Raw genomic sequence first — 22,232 nt, 5'->3', positions numbered from 1 at the left:
TAACTGTTCTATGCAGTTTTTGTGAGAGACATTCTTTCAGCCTCAGAGGATAGGTAGTTCATAATTTATTGGAGGATATATGTTTCTTGGTGGGATTTACCTAGATTGTTGCAACAGGAGATGGATATTATATTTACCTCCTGAAGTTGGTGTTCTTCATGCTTAAGTATTGGCTTCTTTTGTTCTATGGTTCTCTTTTTTTCTTTTACTTTGTTTTTGCTCTTGGAGAATAAAATCCCTGCCTGTTAGGCAGAATTTATAGTCAATACTCAGAATTGCTACTAGAGAATATAAACAGCGGGCAGAAACTGAGCAGAAAAGCTGGAATGGAATGAGGGGTGTTTGGTGTTTCCCATGTAAACATGCCATTTTAATATGTGTAATTTGATTTACTTTGTTGCAAATCAGTTGTATCAATTTCAGCACTGACTGTAAATCTGAGAAATAGCACACACGCATTCAACTGGAGTAAAATTGGAATTTTGTTCATGTTTTTAGAAAGGAATATATTCTTGAGTATAACTACTTATAAACCTATGTGTCAATTACACTTTTAAGATTTTTGTTCCCAAACAACTTATAGGGAGCCTGGTTTTGAAATAGAACTTGTCAACTAGAAATTCATGACAGTTTATGTGCTAGAACATTGAATACACACAGGTAGCATGAGGGTTTTTTCCAAATTGCCTTTTTGTTGAGGTAGTGCCTTAGAGTACCTCTTTTTATCTTGCTTTTGTTCTGATGATTCAGATAAATAGGAGTCGGCAACACTGGAGGAAGAAGAAGACAGGTTGTCTTCCTGATAAATCCAGCACCAGAAAACACATTTTTGGCTTATCCACTATATTCTGTGATCATTGTGGTGAAAAGACTTTCATTTGATGAGTTTTAGAATTTGGTCTCCCTGGAACTGTTTTTAGTGCTTGCTGTCATACTGTATGTCTTCTCAGCAACCGTCCCTGATTTATTACTTTGAAATTGCAGTATTATTTATTATCTTCCAGTGTGTAGTGAAGTGGCATCTTGCACTTACATATATCACATACTTTTACAGTTTAGTATGGTAGTTCTACTTTTTTTTTTCTCTCGCAATAATATAAAAAGGATCCGTTTTTATTATTTGGAGAAGCATAGCTTCATTTCTTTCAGAAGCAAAAAATGATGCTGTGGTAGTTAAATGTCCCACACAAACTTTGTGTCTTACAAAACCCTGCAAAGAGTGGAGGCCTTTAGCAAGGCTTACTGTCATGTTCATTTCAGCGCTTTTGGCAACAAGCCTATGATTCCTAAAGCTGGTTTGTGAAAGCTGGGGATGTCTACTCAAAATGAAAGAAGTGAACTCTTACAGTAGGTTTTTTTCTCATTCTGTTTTATTTTTTTTTTTTCCCACATGAATTGTGAATTTTCTGCATGAAAGCTGTGTATTTCTTAATGTCAAAATTCATAAAGCAGTGATACACACACATTAAAGTATGGTCTCTGCATGTGAAAATGTGCTTGTGATGTAAATCCAGAGAACATGCTGTCTTACTCATTTATTGTCCTTTTGTTTCTGGATGCTAGGATCCCTGAAGAGAAGCACGTGTGTGTGTGTGTGTGTGTGTGTGTGAGAGAGAGATACTCTTGCCATTCAGATGAAAGTTCTGTCAACGTTTTTTTCCTGAAGGTGTAAACATAAAGGGAGCATACAGTTGTCTTACTCCCAGCTGAACTTAAAGGGCCTCAGATCAAATGAGATGATCTTCCTAAGTAACTTATTGGAAAGACTACAGCCCTGAAAGTTAGCATATGGATTTGTCTTAATGAAGATGCCATGTATTTGAAGAAATCGGGCACCTTAGATGTGTGTGGGTATAAGAGGGAATAAGATAATAACAATATCTTATTTTAATGAGCAACGGTTTGCAAATATTTGTACTCCTCTTTAACAAAGGACAGAGGTTTTCAGTTTGTTTACTTTTTTGTTTGTTTCTCCTTTTTTCCCAAGCCAAATCCATATGTATCTGTCACCCTCATTTTCCACAGAAATGACTTAAAGCTGAGGATACTGGATGGTCTCTCATGTAGGGTAAAGGAATTTTCAGAAACATCTATACCCTTGTATATGAATTCTGTTCTTGTTATGCAAGTCACTGTCAGTTTTGATCTTCTTCTGCCTGAAAGTATGGATCTGGTTATAGAGTAGGTAGTTAATAGGAGGGCATTAGAGGTTCACACTGCTGTAACACCTCGTCAGCATTCATCTGAGGACTTGAAAATGTTCATTTAGGAGCCCAGGATACTTTGTTTGGCAGTTGAAGCAAAATGAGGTTGTGATTTAGGAGCTGTTCTGAACAGAAATACAGAACTGTTAGCTGTTACTCTGAAAGCACAGTGATGCATTAGAGAATTACATTACTGCAACACGGACTCATTTCTCTCTTCCTAGAGATACTTGATTCCGTTATGTTGATGTTCTCAACTAAGAAATGGGCGAATATGTGATTGTCACACATATATAATGCAAATATCAAAATTCATTAATTGAACATATTGTTGCCTAATATAAATCCTCTTTTTTTAATGGAATGTCTATAGTGTGACTGCAAAGGGAAGGTACTGAAGGACAAGTCAGGTATCTGGAGCTTTATCTAGCTGTGGAAAGGTGACAGTTCATTTTCAGCAAAGTTTGAATGTATTTAATATCTTAATCTGAACACCTTCAGGTGTGGTAAAAATATAGTTTCCTGTTCATGAGGTTGTTTGAGTATTTCTGAGCAGGTATAATGGGGGAGATTAAGAGGGGAAGTTACTTCTGTAATTGCTATACCTGCAGCTATTGACCTTTCTTGTTTTGGTGTCTGTAAATGAAAGAGTACTTGTTTTAAGTGTAAATTTCTAAAGTTTACTTTCTCAAGTTTACTTTAAAACATGATTAGTAATTCAGAAGTGTCTGGCTTTTTCAAACAAGCTACAAGCCTTGGACAACTGATAACATGTCCCTGTACTTCAGTTTCCCATCTTTAGATAGTGGCACCACTATTTATATAGCAGGAGTATTGTCAAGATAAATTCCTTAAAATTTTGTGGTGCAGCTGCATATTTTGCTCAAATATATAATTGCATGTCTGTGATACACGGCAGGAGATTATTCAAGTGACAGCCCAGTTCCTGCTGCCACTTTTTTGCAAGCAATTATCTTGGTAATTTTTATATCGTATTAGTGCAGTAATGTGGGTACACCATTACTCCTATCATTAGATACGTGAAAGGAATTTTTATTAGAAGAAAAGTTCTGTGTGGTGGAGTTTTTGTTTTGAATCATAATCCATCATTCAAGAGAGAAGATAGGTTCCATAAAAAAAACCCAAAGTTGAAACAGCACTTCACAGACCAAAGATGTGATATAAGAAGAGAGTTACTCTTAAAACCGGGCGCAGTTTTGAAAATGTTAAGCGTGTGTATTGCTACTTTCCAGCTCTTCGTGTTCTCTTCCTTGTAAAGCTTGTAGATTACTAATATTAATACCATTTAGATATGGAGTTTCAGCCTTGCTTTAAGTGTAGCCTGGACAAATTAGGACAGCAAAATAGTAGATATATTACAAATGTAATAGTTACTGTCTCCAGTTGTTTTTCCTTAATGGAGATGAACATGCTCTAAAAAATAACTCTGAGAATTGGGTGCCAAGATTTAATGCAAAAATAGTCTGTCTTAGATGTATATTTTTTTCCTGTCTTAGAAAGTGAAGTTGACAAGGTCTAAAATATGACAAGATTGAGAAGAACTCTTTCCAGAAAGGAACAAATCATGCAAAAGGATTAAGGAGGCTCAAGTGAAGAAATTGTTAAACTATTTCAGTCTTTTTGTAGTAAATTTAAATCTGTATTTCCAAGGAGGTAATTTTGTGTTTAGGTATAACTCCTACCCATTTTTACCTTTTTCAGAAAATCAGTATTAAATGCACTGGTTGTCTGCTGCTTCATTCCATATTATACTTTCTAGTGATCCTTGCCAGCATGAAATGGTTCATTATTCATGAAATGGTTTATTATTATCCTTATGTTCTATTGATCCCTTCTACAGCATTTTGCTTTCTGTCTGTTTCATAGGATGAATAAGGTTTTGCATGTGGCTGTATATATGGAGAGAAAATCTTTGGCAGTGTTTTACATGTAGAGAAGCTCTACATGTAGCTCTGTTAGGAGCTGAAATCATGCTACTATGCACTTTGCTGATATAACAGTGCAGATAAGGAGCGGTTCCATATGTCTTCGCAAAAACAGGCAAAGAAACAATGGCTGGAACCTATCGTGTAGTTTTGCAGGATACCTGCAAAGATTTTCCATGTTGCTACATCAGAAATACATACCTGTTAGCAAACAGGCAGCATTTTCTGGGTTTTCTGAAAAGATTTTAGGGTTCTTTGGACACAAGATTGCATTTCAGCCAATTTTTTCATTATTAATTACTTTAACGAATTACTGAACTACTTTCTAATAGGAAGCTGATATTTTTTTTTCTTCAGCTTTTTTTCTTTTTACCTCTTTTTAGCATTCTATTTTATTTCCCAATATTCTTATTTGGTTAGCTGGAATTTAGTTACTCTAAATCTGTTTATTCTAGATTTCAGGCAGAATAAGATTTTTGGAAATCATGAAACTTGTTTTAAGAGGGTTGTTGATGTTCACACTTATTACTTATAGCTTGTTGCAGTGCTCATTAGAATGAGTTAAAGTGAGTTACTATAGAACATTAGTAAATTGTTTTTCAGATGTGTGTTGTCTAGCCCTTGACTTTTAAGATTCAGTTGAACTGAAGACATACATCCTGTACTGTGTTTGGCATGAAGTTGTACATACGCAACAGTGAGCTGTCTTAGCTCCTGTGTCTGTCTTGAAAGGTTCATAATGCTCTTCTTGAATCAAGATTGAGCACACCGTGGATCTACTTTGTCAGTTAACAATGTATAGTTATTACATATGATCACATAATTTATAATGTAGAAAGTAATAATCACTGATCGACTGTCTAATTTCAGAGTGCTTTGTATCACAAGCAGTCATTTTTATATGGTTATTTAGCACAATATTTTTCCTTTCCCTTTTTCTTTGAGAAATTACTACTTTCTGTCAAGTTACTGGTGGGCAAGTGGACTATTATGAGCATTAACTAGAAGCTGTGTTTTTTTCCCCTGTTCTTCTTGACAATCTCCAGGTAGTCAATACCCCACGGGTAGTATGAAGTACTGTAATACTGCAATATGTATATCTAGAGAAGAGTTATGTATAGACTTTAGGTGCACTTTGTCACATGCAGTCCTGTCCATAGTACTAGAAGCTCTTGTAGTTTATCACATTAAGTGTCCGTGTGTCATTGATTATGTATTTATTAATCTACCTAAATGTTTCCTTTTTTTAAAAAAACTCTTTATTTTTTTATTTACATGACAGCCCAAAACAGCTCCGAAAAGGACTTTTGGATCCATTACAAATGATCAGGTAAATACACAGTAGGGAGTGTTCAACATGAAAACCAGTTATTAATTCTGAAACTGCTTTGGCCATGAGTCCACTGAAAACTATGTTACGAAAATTGAGTAGGGTAATGCAGTTGCATATTTCCCTGATGAAGAATCTTGTCATCAGGATTAGAGCCTCGTAAAGCAAATCCTGGCTCTGAGATGGGCATAATCTTGTTTTGCCTCAAATAGGTAGGTTACATTGCCTAAGCTGTCTTTTATAGATTAAAACCACTCAGCCTTTTTTATTTCTCACTCCCATCCTTCTATTGTTGTGGAGATAATATAGCAGATTATTTGTACTAGTCAGTCATTTTAATGGAAAAAGGTACTATATAAATGTTAATTATTTATTAATGATTTTCCTGTGTACTCATATCCTTTCTAGTGTGAACTAAACCTTCAGCTCACTATGATAATGTAGTGACTGAGGTACAGTTCAGCCCAAATAACAGTGCTACCCTATTGGAAATTTCACTGAGGTTTTAACAATCATAAAGCCATTTACTTCAACATCAGGAATTTAATCCTGAAGGTTTTACTTCATGCTTCTCTCAGAAATTTTACTTTTTAATTTATTTGCTCATGAGGAAAACTATTAGATATTTATAGTCTTAAATATGTTTCTAGAAGGTTTCATTATTTTTTGGAGTATTTAGAATGGGGGAATTCTTCATTCTTAGAAAATGTCTTTGTTAAAATGCAGCATAATGTCACACCAACCTTATCCCTTAAGCAACGTGAAATAGACTTGCTTTAAGTCGGCAAAAGTATAATTTTGTGTAACTTTTTTCTTTTTTTGTGGTTTAAAAAGATGTATAAACCTGTAATGAATAGCAAGAAATACTCTTGAATAATATTTTAGCATAGGAAATTACTCAACTGTTAATTATTAACGTGGAAGGGGTCTTTGCTGCCTTTTCTGTTTCTCTAGGAGTTTACTGCTAGTGGTGGGGAACTAAAGCTCTGTTATTTTCTATCAAAATTGTATGCCATAATGAAAAACATCTTTCTCATAGTTGATAGAGAAAAGCAGAAAGGGTATGCTTATGTATAGCTGCATGCATTCAAAGTCTATAAGAAATGTTTGTTGTAGTTGTGGGATCTAATGACTGAATAATCAGTGCCCATCTGTCAACTTGTGTACAAATAAAGAACTGAAAGATAGGTGACAGGTTTTCCCCCCGCCCCAGCTTCTGTTGCTTTTTTTCTGCAAATCTATGTTAAAGCATAGAATATAGAATTTGTCATTTCTCAGTAATTCTGAGATATATTGCAATTAACTGCTAGCCAGATTGAAGAGGAAACTCTGCCTTTATGGAGAGATCAGCAGAGAATTACTATTCTAAGATTTAACCTAATTGCTGCAAAATATACATCTTGATTTAAAAACAATTTGCAAGGCTTATATTTTCATATGACTTCTGGTAAAGAAGCCAAAGCTGTATTTGTTTTATTGTTTCAAAGTGTGCTCCAGTTTGCTTTAGAGTGTCCCTAGTTGCAACTTAATGTCACGAATACTGTGCAAGTGGCACAGTAATTTTTGAAATGTGGATGGATAGTCCTTTTCCATGAAATAAATGATTACTTAGGTAGGGTCAAATTCTGGCTTTGAGGAAACAAATCAATGAAAGAGTGCAGCCTTACGCCAAAGTAGACCTATGAATGCATTCCCCTTAATGATGGCTAGAAGGGTACAGTGAATACAAATCTTTTTTTGCAAGTAATGAGAAATAAAGAGCCTTGCACACTGGGAATGCTTTCTTTCACTTTGGTCTGAAGTGTTTTAAACCACTTTTGAACATGCATAGTTACATAAGTGAAGGTGAAAGACAAACACAATAAACAGAACCAGGCTGGATGCTATTGTTCATTATTACAGCTATGGCAGATAAAACCAAAATCCTAATTAGTCAGCATCTTTATTGATGCCTTCTTTTTCTGTTCATCCTATACATTCAGCTTTAGTGGCCTGCATTCTAGCTCTGCCCTTGTGGAAGGGAAGATATAGCTGGAAGACTGCCTTTAAATCCCTTCCTCCTTTGAAGGGTGAGAGATATGAGAAGAGACAATAATTGTGATATTCTTAAGCCCTGCTTGTCTGAAGAGACAGCAGAAGAGGGAATCTACTTCTAGATTCCAATCTGTATTTTAGCAGACTACTTCTATTAACGCTGTTTTTTGAGAGAAGCTGTTTGTGCAATATATGTAGCATTTCTTCCAGGGGTCTTAGGTGTTCAGCAAACCCCATGAAAAAGATTGATCTCGTAGCTCTGTGATATTTTTTGAAATTAGAATAGATTGTTTTTTTCTTCCTGGGATCGTATTTTTCACTACAAATGCAAAATACATAATGATGAAGAAACGAATAGCTTTGATGATGTTTTAGAGTGTATTCGTAATCAACTTAGGACTTAGTTTTACCTTTACCATCTAACACCTGAATTAGGTAGTAAGCCTCTTTTCAGTGATGGTGGTGGTTTCTTATGCTAATAGTTTCAAATGATGTTCAGCATTGCTCGCAAACAGAATCTCTTTTTCTTGTTTTCCTTGAAATTGAATATTGGTTTAAGTCCTCCACTGTGTGCATGCCATCTTGCTTTGCATGTGGCTGAACTCTGGCTTCATTCCTCCTTTCTGTACTCACTCATACAATGGAGGAACCATCTGTCCAGGTATTTAATAGCTTTTCTGTAGAAATAGAGAAACTGATTAAAAAAACCCAAAACACACCACCACGTCCTCCATCTCTCCCCCCCTTCCCCACCTTTTTCTAAAGTGTCTGTTTCGTCCGTGTTTGCTCTGAAGCTTTCTTAAGGCCCTGAAGCTTAAAGTAAAACCATATATTGCAAAATAAAGGTAAATATAAATGTATATTCCTGTATACAATATATATAAAAATATATATTCAGTGAAAATTTCAGAACACTGAGATATTTCTCTATTCTTCATATACCGTCATGCTAAAGTGTGTTCTTTCTGTGTCTTGTAGGGTCAAAACGTGTTTGGTCTTGATATAACTGAGACACCTGAAGGAGATAAGTGGCCTCAACTGATTGTCCAACAGATCCTGGATAGGGAACAGAAGGATACCTATGTGATGAAAATTAAAGTTGAAGATGGTGGAAGCCCTCCAAGATCTAGCACTGCCATCCTCCAAGTCACAGTGACTGATGTGAATGATAATCGCCCAGTCTTCAAAGAGAATGACATTGAAGTCAGTGTCCCAGAAAACGCCCCAGTGGGCACCTCTGTTTCTCAGCTCCATGCCACTGATGCAGACCTGGGCTCAAATGCACAAATTCACTTCTATTTCAGCAATCAGATCTCCAGTTTGGCCAAAAGGCTGTTTGCCATAGATAACACCACTGGTCTCATCACTATAAGGGAACCACTAGATAGGGAGGAATCTCCTGTACACAAATTGACTATTTTGGCAAGTGATGGCAGTTCAACTCCATCAAGAGCAACAGTGACTGTTAATGTTACAGATATTAACGACAATGTCCCATCAATAGACACGAGATACATCATCAATCCAGTGAACGGGACAGTGCTTTTGTCTGAAAAGGCTCCCCTTAATACGAAAATTGCATTGATAACAGTAATGGACAAGGATGCTGATCTGAATGGAAAAGTTACTTGTTTTACAGATCATGATGTTCCTTTTAGGCTAAAGCCCGTGTTTGATAATCAGTTTCTTCTGGAGACAGCTACGTTTCTAGATTATGAAGCCACACGGGAATATGCCATTAAAATAGTGGCATCAGATTCAGGGAAACCTCCCTTAAATCAGTCTGCAATGCTCCTCATCAAAATAAAAGATGAGAATGACAATGCCCCAGTTTTTACACAGCCTATCATAGGTCTTTCCATCCCTGAAAACAATGCTCCTGGTACTCAGCTAACCAAGATAAGCGCTACAGATGCTGACAGTGGGCGCAATGCTGAGATCAGCTATATCCTGGGTTCTGATGCACCCCCTATTTTCAACCTTGACCGCCGTACAGGTATTCTGACAGCAGTGAGAAAGCTGGATAGAGAAAAGCAAGACAGGTACTCCTTCACTGTGCTGGCTAAAGATAATGGGATACCACCCTTGCAGACCAATGCTACTGTGACAGTGTCTGTCCTGGACCAGAATGATAACAGCCCTGCTTTCACACACAATGAATACAATTTCTATGTACCAGAAAATTTACCCATGTATGGCACAGTGGGGCTTATCACAGTTACAGATGCTGACTCAGGAGAGAATGCTGCTGTTACTCTCTCTATATTAAATGGTAGAGATAATTTCATTATAGATCCACTTACTGGTGTAATAAGACCTAATATTACCTTTGATAGGGAACAGCAGGGGTCATATACTTTCCAGGTGAAAGCTGTGGATGGAGGAAGAGTGCAGCGTTCCTCAACTGCCAAAGTGACCATCAATGTTGTTGATGTAAATGACAACAGGCCTGTTTTTGTTATCCCTTCATCTAACTATTCCTATGAGTTGGTTCCAACATCAGCCAGTCCAGGGTCTGTAGTTACTAAAGTCTTTGCAGTTGATAATGACACAGGAATGAATGCAGAGCTCCGCTATAGCATTATAGGTGGGAACTCACGGGGCTTGTTCACAATTGACCAATTAACAGGCAATATAACTTTGAAAGAGAAGGTAATTACATCAGATCATGGCTTGCACAGACTGGTGATAAAAGTCAATGACCTAGGACAGCCCGAGTCTCTTTACACTATAGCTCTTGTGCATTTATTTGTTAACGAGACAGTCACCAACAGTTCCTACGTACAAGAGCTAGTGCGCAGGAACATGGAAACTCCAGTTGGCCAGAATGTTGGGGATGGGGAAATAACCCCACAAACCAATGATTATGTCAAGATCATCATTGCTATTATTGCAGGCACTATGACAGTTATTCTGGTAATTTTTGTTACTGCTTTAGTACGGTGCCGCCAGACACCTCGGCACAAGGTTGTCCAAAAAAACAAGCAGAGTGGTGAATGGGTTTCCCCAAACCAAGAGAATAGGCAGATCAAGAAAAAGAAGAAGAAGAAGAAGCGCTCTCCAAAAAGTCTCCTTCTCAACTTTGTGACTATTGAAGAATCTAAGCCTGACGATCCTGGCCATGAGCACATAAATGGCACTTTAGACATTCCTGTAGAGCTAGAAGAACAGACTATGGGAAAGTATAACTGGGCCACCACACCAACCACATTTAAGCCTGATAGCCCAGATTTAGCAAAGCACTACAAGTCTGCTTCTCCACAGCCCACCTTTCAAATTAAACCTGAGACTCCTGTACCCCCCAAGAAGCACCATGTTATTCAGGAACTGCCTCTAGATAACACCTTTGTGGTGGGCTGTGACTCACTTTCCAAGTGCTCATCAAGCAGCTCGGACCCTTACAGTGTTTCTGAATGCAGCTGTCAAGGAGGCTTCAAGACCCCAGGACCCATACACACCAGACAGGTAATGGAGGTTTTAAGGTGTTCTCTTTCTCCTTCCCTTCTTACTTTGCCATTCCTATAACTCTAGATCTAAGCACTGCAAAATAACCTTTTCTGCAAGGATTAGAAGTGCATATTAGATCGAGGCACTGAAGAGTAAACAATTTAAGATTCATCAGTGTTAAGAGAAAAAATTAAATGTTTGTTGGCTGTAGGGACACCGAGCAGAGAATTATGCCATCGGTGGGTATTACTAACTGCAGATGGCAGCATGGCACTGCTTGCGTCACTGCAGTAACTCGTGCAGCCCTGCAAGGCACAGAGGGGTTATGGTGCTGTCCTCAGTAGTATTTTGTACTCAAGAATTGAGGTAATCTAGGCCAGGTGGAAAGCAATAAAGCCTTACAGGATCTGATAAGTGGTTCTTAATATTAATGGAGTCTGGAATTGCAGCCTTCATTTGGGCATAGCTTTACTTCAAGGTCTCTCAAAAGCAGGCAAGAATTTTCCTCTGAGAATTTCAGTTCCATTTTCAGACTAGAAGCATACTGGACTATTTAAATCTGGTGGAGTAACACAGTCGGCAGGCAAAGTTAGGGGAAAATGAGAAGCATCAGTATAATTGCTCTGACTTCTATGCTGCTCTCCTGATAAACCAGATAGTAGCTTCTCAGAAATCCAGTACATCCAGCAAAGAAAATGTCTAAAGGATCCTCATCTTAAAAATAAATTGAGAACCAAAGTACATTTTAGTCTTCTAGACACTACAGAAAGGCTTTAAGTCATTGGAAATGGAATTTAATGACTGTCCTTATTCTGGACAATATTATTAATAATAAAGCTTTGCTGTTCGTGTTTCCTTCTTTCTTCACATACCACAAAGTTTTCAGTGAAATAGTTTTCTAGTTAAGCTTTAATTGGTCAAGGAATTAATCATGAAAGAAAAATGTCAGGAGATTTAATATATTATTGATAATATATTTTAATACTATTGCCTGGGAGCAAATCCTCAGCATAACTGAGCCGGTCAGACTTTTTGCTTTAGCTAGGTTTTGATTCTTTTTTCTGTGGGCTTTGTTTTATTACCATGATGAAAAAATGTGGTAATAGTGTAGTAAGTGATAACAACATGTGCCTCAAAAAAGCTGCTCATTCAAAGTAGCCATCATATCTTTGAAAATTGCAGGTTGGGTTGTTTTGTCTGTTTTCCTTACCAACCTGTGCTATATTCTATATCACTGTGCTTTAGAAAACTTCCATCTTTTTCTGAGGTGCATTAACAGAAAAACTGAAGGGGAGGGGTGAGAGAATTTCTTATTTCTAAGATATGGCAGCACTGAAAAATGAAGCTTTTTGAGATTTGAGTATTTTCTATTAAAGGTATTTGAAGGTGTTAATTTAAATTACACATTACAAAAGCTTCTTGCCAATTTGTTCATATGTTTGAACTCTCATAACTCTGAGGAGGCTAGTGCTACAGCAATGCTCCTCAGCATTTCTGTAGGTCTCATCTAAGTGATTTTTCAATTGAGTTCTGGTACAGTTCCTCTGAGCCAGAAAGGTTCTTCCATTGTCTGCTCAAATACACTGTCAAGCAGTAATGCTGCAAACAAAGCAAGCTCGTAAGTCTCTAGGTTATCACTAACATAGTTCCTCCATCCAAAGGGGCTTTTAAAGCAGAATGGAAGCAATTCTCTTCTGCAGAAGTTGGTTGGGGAAAAGAGCATTTCCTTTTATTTGTACCTTAAAGGTCAATGATGGGGGCTTCCTATCTGGAAGAGCAGAATAGAGTTGTGTTTTTCTTTCTTTAAGTGCTCATTGCCTGATACTAGCTTATCTTCACGTAGCTGTACCTGAAATTATATTAATGTGATGCACTGAATATATCAAAAAGAGATTAATGTTACTATGATTCTATGATCCTATTGATTTTGTTAAATCTATAGCCTATCCTTCTTTTACATGTATTTTTCTGTATGAAAGTGATCACACTGTTGGAGAAAGTATAACTGCTCGCTGTCAAGGGCTTTTTACACAAATTTGAAAACAACATCAACCTGTGAACACATGAATTCGACTTCTTATCCTTATTAAATAAAAGTAGTTTTGTTAATGAATTTATTTACATAAATTGGGCAAGAAAAGCTATTAGATTTAAATCCTTTGTGTTGGACCATGATCGCAAAGGCAGAATTATATTTCATAAGTAAAACCAAGTACAGTGTTTCTTAAACCTCAGTGGATCTTGTAAGTCAGTCTTCCTTCTAACCTGGTTTTGTATGTGGTAGTCTCTACAGTTTTCTCAGGTGGGGCTGTAAAAGGTGACTCAGGGTGAGTTGTCACTGTTAGCCTGTAAAGAAACAAAGCAAACAAAAATGAACTTCTGCCACAGTGGTTCAGCTGTTGTGCTGTCCCACTGCCCTCCAGCCTCACAGACTAACAGGGTGTTTGTGCTTAATGATGCATTTGTGTTGTGCGGGCTCTGAATTACCAGGAAACTGAAGGCCAGGCTGGAGAATTGGAAGATAGGGAGGGCAGCTGACAAGGGAGGTGTGCTAGTTTGATCAATAAAAGTAACATGTCTAATGTGAGTAAAAATATTTTACTTTACCACTAAGAATTACTGTAATGCCTCCCTTTTACAAAACAGAAGCTTTCTGAAGGAGGCTAAAAAAGATTACATTCACTGTGAAGATGACTTTTCTGTTTCTACTGCATGCTGCTCTTAAGAGGTGACACATCTTAACTGTTCTTAGTTTTATCCATGCAAGGCTTTCTACTCAGATATTTGAAGTAGTATTGAGTTAGAGCTAAAAATATATGTTTTCTTTTGAAGCTCTAAATTTTGTGTATGTCCGAATGGTATCGATTCAGGTCTTTAAAGAAAGGAAATTATGTCTTTGCTTTACTGCAAAATTTGTCTAAGTGATCTATAAAATGACAGAAAGTCATTACAGCAGTTGTACTCAAAAAGCGTGCAAGACAAGATGGAAAGGTTTTTATACTAAAACCCCCAAAATATCTCTTTAGTGGTCATGTGGGAAAATAAATACAGCAGTACAACAGCTGAAATTTTAATGGAGAAGGAATCGGAGACTCCTGAAGCAGCTGGGGACACACTGAATCATGAACTACAGGAAGCTGAGGAGGAAAAAGTTTGGTCCTTATGTAATGATCCCTATGTCCCCTATGTATGTGAGAAGGAGGAAAGAGGAGAGAGATATTAATACTATTCTGAAATAGTAGTGATAGCAGAGCTGCAGAATAGCATGCTTTCTTTTGGGATATAGTAGAGATAATTCTTTGAATGGGCTTCTTATTCATAAGAAAAATTTTCAAACTTGTGTATTTGAAGCTTGTAAATGAAATTCCCTTTCAGTGCCATAAGATTTTAATTGTTTTGGTAGTTGTGGGCCTGGTAGAAAAGCATACAGCACCTTTAAACTTTATCTGTCTGCAAGCTTTGGGAAAGCTCCATTGCTTTTGACATTTACCTCAGTGAGGGCAGACTATATGAATTATTCCATACTGACACAAATCTTCTAATTCTTCTTGTATTTGCATTGGAATGATGAACAGAAAGGAGAGGTTTTTCCAGTCTAGTTTTTATGTAATTTATAACACAATTTTTAAATATATATTCTTTGCTCAAGTACTTGAAACAGTGTTCAGACAATTGAAATACCTGTCTAGGGATCAGCCTGTCAATTCAAACCATGTATAGTATGATGTGTGGCAGTTTGGTTCAAAGAAGCTCCTGCCGCAGATGTTCATTAGAACTTCCCATGCGTTTTCTGCCGCCTTCTCCTTTCATTTCATTAATGCTATTTCAGACATTCTTTTCATTTCAGAGTAGTATGATGCATATTATAGGAACAGTTGAAATCTGAAAATAAACACCCAGTCACTCAGGAAGAGACTTGTGACCTTTTGTGTTGTCATTTACAACTTAAGAGCAAGTTTTATTCTGACTTTGTGTTATTGAAGAAGTGTGAGTGTTTATGAAGGCAGCACCTCTTCGGTTGATAGACCTGGGAAGTACAATCGTGATATGAATCTACTGTTACATGCTTCTTGGTGGTTCTCCATGCTTCGCAGGGAACTCTGTATGCTAATTTAGCTTCACTACTAGCAAACTATACCAAGTTTGGGAAGTTGTTGAGGGGGTGAAGAAGCATACACACTGGTTTTATTCACTAATGCAAATCTTCATCAGTTAATTTTAGTTGCCAGGATTCTATCATTTGAGAACATACCCATACTTTTGAACAGAAATCTCAGATGACACAGTGATTGCTGCTGCGCTTGTTAGAAACTGGTTGGAGAGGGACATTATATTCTGTAGAAATCTGAATGGGAAGTAGACTTCATTTAAAATACATTATATTTTGGTCCCCTACAGTCACAATTCTGATTCTGTTAGTTACTGCTTAGACCTGCTTACAGTCATGGTATATTTCATTTTCTGATTTGAAATGTAGTGAAGAGTCATTATAGCTTCCCACTCACTATGAGAACAGTGTGCTTAGGATGTGAATTGAGAGAATATTACACTGTTCCTGAACCTAATAGCTCTAAAAACTCACCTGTTATTTAAATCTATAGCTGGAGGATTTATTGTTTCATTTAATAACATGAGACTAGTGAGTTTAACCTAGTGTAGTGTTCATCAGTCGTCAGTGCTGATGCTTCTGGTATGTAACAGAGCTTAGAAATAACACTGGTAACTTTGCATTGGCAGATACAATTATACTCAAAGAACAGTATCTTCTAAATATCAGTTAAATAGCTGTTGGTATAAGCCATTTCAAAATTGATAACTATGATTCTAAATAGTTTTATTTTCTCTTAATATTCTGGTAGCTCTGATACACTGCCATGTGTACACATTTCAGGAAAAAAACCTGACATTCCCATCTGGAGAATTTCTAACTCAAGGATAAGTGAAAGTGCAGCATGGAGGTTACCGAGCAGCTACTGAATTGTGCAGTATTACTGAGATAAAGCTGGTCAAAAAATGCTTTTCCTCTGTGGAATACTTTGAAGAAAAACTTCAGAATTGTTCTTTTAACATGTCTTTCACTGGAAAAGCATGGACATATATCTAGAATGGGCCCCCCTTGCCTCATAGTAGAAGACAAAAACAGCGCAAATGGGATGTAAAGAAAAATGTTTTGTATGAGGAAAAAAGTGAAGTACTTTGAATAGGACACTCAAGTAAAAACTAATTCAGAGAAATCAAAGGCTTCCCCTCTGCCCCCGGCCCCCAGTAAGAGCTTGCTGACTGAGTTTATGCTGAAGTTGGAAGATGAAGTTCCAGCATTCATAACTGGGTGATTTTTTGTGTAAGCTAGAATGATACACAGCTCTCTCTTCAATAGCAGATGCTTTAGAGTAGTAGCAGCATAGATTTTCTTAAACATTAAGTGCATTTTGCCTTCATTTTTCAGTGGGATAACAGAAAAGTTTACTCTTATCCTCATGATCCAACTTTGTGGGTTTTTCTTAAATGACCTAGAGCTATAAACCATTGCCAGCAATACTGCCTGGTTTAGATAGAGCGTAATTTTTGCATTTCTTTCTTTTCCTGTTTTCTGCCAGCATGTATTGCACTCAATAATCTGCAGTTGATAGCAATTTCCTGACCAGGGAGTGGCTAGCATCTTGGTGATGATGGTATTGATGGTGTTTTCTTTCCTGTGAAATAACAGATTGGAATGGATTAATTTATGTGATTTATTTTTTTTGAATGACTCTAACTCTGTTGATGATAAATAGAGATCAAGGATGCAAAATACCTCTTCAAATCAAAATATTTTATGCTCTTAGGATCAATGCTCTTGAATGAAGTCTGCTAAACCTCTGTAGAACATGTTCTAGGTGGTATGGGAGTCTTTGAATAGCTGTAATCTTGCAACACCACTTGGGGTTTGAAGCTGACAAAGCAAAAAAAAGCCATACCTAGTTTCTTTTTCAGCATTTTTGCTATGGGTATATAGATGTGTGCAGGTCTTTGCTTGTGTATAGAAACCTAAAACCACAACACACATCAAAAAAGGTTGGTTAGAACCGCAGTAGCTCAGTACTTCTCAAATCCATGCAGTGATTGACAGGGTAGAAATTTGGAGACAAACTTTACAATATGTGGGGAAAATTATGCAGGAAAGGGCTTTTCTCATGCTGTTTCTCTGTTTGCCAGCTCTGAACGCCATCGCATCTGATGTTATATACTGAAGTCGTACGTGTACACAATGATGTTAAGCCAGCAAACATGAAAACAAGGAAATAGCACGAGAAAGCCCTTTGTCCTGTCTCTGATTGCCGAAGAAATTTATCGTCTGATCTCCAGAGGGGTTTGGAAGTGACGATGAACTGTTCAAGCTGCCCTACTGCAAGGTATCCAGGGCAAGAATTTTTTAAAAAGCAAAGACAGAGATTTTAGTACGTTGTGCTATAGTGTTCTATAATGTAGTTTTGCTAAGAAAAAAGTAATGTGACCCATCCTTCTGCACAATTGGTGATTATGGTAAATCTATTTTGCTTGTAATCATCCTCTTGTCCCAGTTTTCTTTTTTCTTTATTTATTTTAGTTGAAACAATTAGGAACTTTGTTTCTATAAATATATTAAAGGGAGCAATAAATTTTATTCGTACATTAAAAAGAGAATGTAAAGTTCTTTATACTCCCTGCATTTAAAATAAAACCAAACAAATTGTTGTCACTTATAGCACCATTATCCATGTTAAGAATTAAGTGTTATTTATATCTATACCATAATATTTTTAATGATGATATTGCTGCTATGGATCATAAATAGAATTGATCAAATCACTGCTTTCTCATTTTACAGGCACAGTAATAGTAGTAAAAAATGAGTACTTCCTGCTTTCTTATCCGCAACATTTTGTAATAAATAAATGATCACCTTTTAAATAACTGGAAAGTATTCACTTAACTTTTAAAAATAAAATCCAATTTGCTTGCTGAAGTCTGGCTAATGTCTGTGTAAAACTGCCATATGTTTAACCTTTTGAAGTACTTTTATTTAAAACAAGAAAGTCCTGAGTCCAGTGACTTGGCTTTCAGTGTGATAAAACAGGAAATAGCATACGTCATTTTTTCAGTTAGCCAGCACATGGGGGAGAAAATGGCCTAACGTTGGTTTCCCCCTTCCCCCCCCCCCCCAATTATTTCTCTATGTAGTTAACTTTTTAAAAATTCAAATTTTCTACATGATAATTTGTTATTTAGCACGGCTCATTAAAAAAAAAATAAAATCTGAGTCTTGTAGCTTTGTTTGCAGGTCGGTTGCAGGTTCTTGTATATTGCCTCACATTTTAGGGAGTAATGCTGAATATGTATCATCTCTTATATTAGAATTTCATATGCAATGCGAAATCTCTTAGGAAGCAAAGGAGTATAAAGAACCCTGTTTTCTGCACTTATATGAAGACATGTAACATTAGTTTGCTAGAATAAAATGAAATACAGACACTGCTTTTAACTGGGATGTATACAGTATATATAATTTCTTTTAAAGAAAAAGTTATTAATGATTCATGAATTAGACTACAACATGGAATTCTTACACATTACTATATGTTTGATGTAAAGATATTTATAGGCTTGTACTTAATAATCACATTGCCTCAGTTCTTGGACTGCAGAATGTCTACCATGACTGTTGCCTATAGTTTGCTCCACATTTGCTATCTGGCTCTTTTAAAAATGTGTATTTGGCTATTTGATCTGTAAAATAAATCCTATTAATAATGAAGTACGTATTGTAATTCAGCATATTGTATTGCATAATTATAGCTGTGACTGTTACAGAAGATTTTTCATTTCTGATAATGAAATAATTTTCTTTGGAGGAAGTTTATGTATCTGTAAGACAGTTTTGCTATTCCTATTTATCATACCCTTGCAGCATTTATGTTTCAAACTAAAAACCCAACGTTTTCAGTGATTAGACATACAGTAATGATATTTATTGACTCAATGCCACAATTCAGCCAAGTTGCTTTGGCTTGAAAGTTCATTCCTAACATAGCAAGAATTTATCCAAGAAGTTTTTAGTGTAGCAAAGATTGGTCCTACCTATTGCTGTGGAAGTTGTTAGCTTAAGTGGGCGATGGGAAGCATTCAAAGGTAATGGTTAAGTATAATAACCCCTTAGCCTAGAAGAGTTGTTTGTCGGGACGATTGCAGGATTTCACAGACCTTCAGTTTCTCTTTTTTTTCTATGGTATTTGAACCTTTGAATTTCTGTTTTTATGATAATTTGTTTGCATTTCCTCGGTGAGAAGACTCGTATACATAAAATTAATGTTTGAATAAGAAAAGCACCAAATAGTTTCAATGCTTATATTGTATTTTACTCTTTTTTCCTTTCTATTTTTTTTGGCTCAAAGGATACTGAGTTGAGATACTGAACTAGGTTAATTTAGTCTAGCCTTAAGCATGTAACTTAGTCATCTCAAGTGGACATCCATTTGCCCTCAGTTTTTACTCTGGTAGTGAAAAGGTATAATTATATTATAGCAGGTTATTCTGGTGTTAGGACAGCATGCCCTCTAGAAGTGCCTACATTCTTACACTGAGTATGAAGAGAACCTTTTATAAATATCTTTTAATTTAAATGTGCCAGTTATGTGCTTGCAGAGCAAAATATTTTTTGTGAGATTCCTGCTTGTTTTGTTTTTAACCAAGCTGAAGGTCTACAGTTTTCCTAGTATTTCACTGGTCAAATCATTCTAGTCTGTCAATCAATGATTCCAACAGAATTTGAAAGTTTTTAAAACAAGGTACATGCATGAGATAAAAGGTACATCAAGCAGTTTATTGGTCCAAATTGATAATCTCTTTTAGTTGTTTCCTGAGTTAGCACAGCCAAATACAATAACCCTCCAAATGCGCTGAGGGAAAGGCCAGTGACCACTTAAGTGGTATAGTTTCATGTTTTTCCTCTGTTTGGGTTGTTTGTTTTTTTTCTTTGCATGTAAGTATCACTTTAAAAAAAGTAATTGTTTCATAGCCTGGCATAAGTCTTATTCAGAGAGCTCATTTCTTTCTGATGGTTAAATGCGTTCATGAAAGCATCATGAAAGCTTAATGCATAGTGACCAAATATGTATGTGTGCTGAATGTAAATTTTTACACTTTTCAATGATGTGAAGGCGAAATGGAGACCAGTCAAAAACATTCCATATTCAATTTTGGTTTTTTTAAATGAATATTAAGATCCTGAGTCTAAGTACATGTGTCAAAACCAACTCTGTTTCTTAAATGTTTTCACCTACAGAAGTCCTGTTCTCTGCATACAAGTCGAGTAAATTAACAGCAGAAGTCACTGAGTTGACCACACGGTGCTTTTGAAATTGACAACTCATGATATTTTCTTTAGAATATTAGTTGTATTTTCTGAGTTTTTTTTTTTTCGTTATTGTACTTTAGACTGCAGTTATTATTGCTCACTATCATCTCAGTAAACTTCTGAAGAGATTCTTCCTTATATCCAGTGCACGTTGCCAGCCCTGTCTAGACAGGTCTGTGTCTCCCAGTCAAGTCCTAGCACCTGGTTTTGGTTAGTTACAGTGCTATGTGTGGCTCAGCAAAAAGAATAGTTCTTTATTTGTTGCCACTTTTAGAGAGCAAATTAATCACATCACTGCTTTTAACCCTACAGTGCCAGCGGCCAAAGACGACACAGGTTTGCTCTTCTGCATCCTGTGTTATACTTGTCAATACCTGGATTTCATATGGATGTGAGTCTACCAAAGCTCAATGCCACTTGATCTCAGATGTGCCCTGATATCAAGTGAGTCACTCCAAGGGAAAGCAGTGGCACACTATCTGCAGTTTGTATGAAAGCTGCCTATCATATCAGAAAATATATTGGACTTTGGAAGCTTTAAATCCTTCTGAATAGGAGTGAAGGACAGCTGAAGGGCAGTAGGTGCTGTCAGGAACAGAGCTGGTTTGTGATGTAAATAGAATTATTTTTTTAACATAAACAGTAATGCTGCGGGGTTTTTTGTTACACATTATCAGTGAATTCCCATTTTACCATAAAACACAGATTTATGGTAATTCCTGGTCTTAAGTATTATTTGTAAAATCTTTTTAACAAATATTTTTAATATATATTTTCCTTTCTTATTGAATTATGGAGCACTGTTCCTTTTATGTCTTATTTCTAAAATAAATTTTGTTTAAAGATTATATTTGTATACCTTCTGGAGAAGCACTGTTTTTAAACACACTTCTAATCTGTTTGCTTAATGCATGCACAGTATCAAAGCTATATGTATACTGATATTCTTTACATTGATTAGGAGCTATGATTATTAACATAACTTCACCACACAAATACTGTAAAGCTTGCCAATAATCTATCTACAGAAGTGTGCTGCTTATGAAACCTCATGCTGCTTACCAGTACATTTCTTTTGTTTAGGTTTTCTTCAAAGAAATCTGGTCTAAGCAGGAATTTCAGGAGTTGCACTTGTAACAATGTTTACATGTCTGTGTGAATGTTTCTACAGTGTTTAGCGCTAAAAGAGAGCAAGATAGTGCTTATAAATATGTGTATCTTGTGTGTGTATGTATGTATTTTGTGTGCATGTGTATATAAAGAAAGAGCATGAGGGTATATATAGATGTTTATCACAGTTAGCAAAGTTTATAGGCAGTATGTATTACATAGGCACATACCTACAGTTATATTCTTAGTACCCAATATATCTGCTAAGAAAGATAGCCAAACACAAAGGTTTTCACTTGACCACGTTAATTAGAGATTTGGAAAGGTCTGTCTTCCCTTCCGAGAATGTATGCTGTTCTCACTGTACTAGTAAGTGACTTGATAACTTGGAGGTTAGGATGCAGTATAAGTACAATTTTGAACTACAGTTCTTTTTCTTTCACTGTTTCAGTTTTACTCATTCTTACATTGTCTTCCACTTTACTAAAATATTTTTTTTTTCTGTTACATGGAGTTTTTCTCTTAAATCTTGCCACTGAAAATGTCACGAAAACAACATTTTTCTCTTCTAAATTGTGAGCCTCTGCTTATTTCATAAATACACATGTAAATAAAGTTCAGTTACTTCTATTCATACAGATGGATATTAAGTAACTGTGTTATCAGGTATACTGCTGCCTTTCTTTTAAATAGGTTTTATTCTTTTGTATTTTGTATGGTTTTTTGCTTTCATAGAAGGTGTTCATTAAAGCCAAATAACTTCCAGTAAAAACTGAACCATGGTACCA

The 22,232-nt window shown here is 36.3% G+C and overlaps 1 protein-coding gene across 8 annotated transcripts in view; it reads left to right on the top strand.

Moving 5' to 3' along the window:
• The window catches only part of PCDH11X (protocadherin 11 X-linked), a 491,669-nt gene that overhangs the window by 65,464 nt on the left and 403,973 nt on the right, over positions 1-22,232 (top strand). For 6 of the 8 annotated variants that reach the window (XM_062627444.1, XM_062627446.1, XM_062627445.1 and 3 more), the window contains exons 3-4: positions 5,433-5,480; positions 8,493-10,979. In XM_062627444.1, the coding sequence (XP_062483428.1) occupies positions 5,433-5,480; positions 8,493-10,979 (2,535 nt within the window). Of the gene's footprint in view, positions 1-5,432; positions 5,481-8,492; positions 10,980-17,156; positions 21,183-22,232 lie in introns of those variants that run through there. The other 2 variants (XM_062627451.1, XM_062627447.1) reach the window with 2 other exon arrangements.

This window comes from Pezoporus occidentalis, unplaced genomic scaffold (genome assembly GCF_034315485.1).
Source record: "Pezoporus occidentalis ecotype Australia unplaced genomic scaffold, CSIRO_AGI_Poc_V1 ctg30, whole genome shotgun sequence".
NCBI classification, from domain to species: domain Eukaryota; kingdom Metazoa; phylum Chordata; class Aves; order Psittaciformes; family Psittacidae; genus Pezoporus; species Pezoporus occidentalis.
The sequence above is the reverse complement of the archived record's forward strand: the minus strand, read 5'-3'. Positions and strand labels throughout refer to the sequence as shown.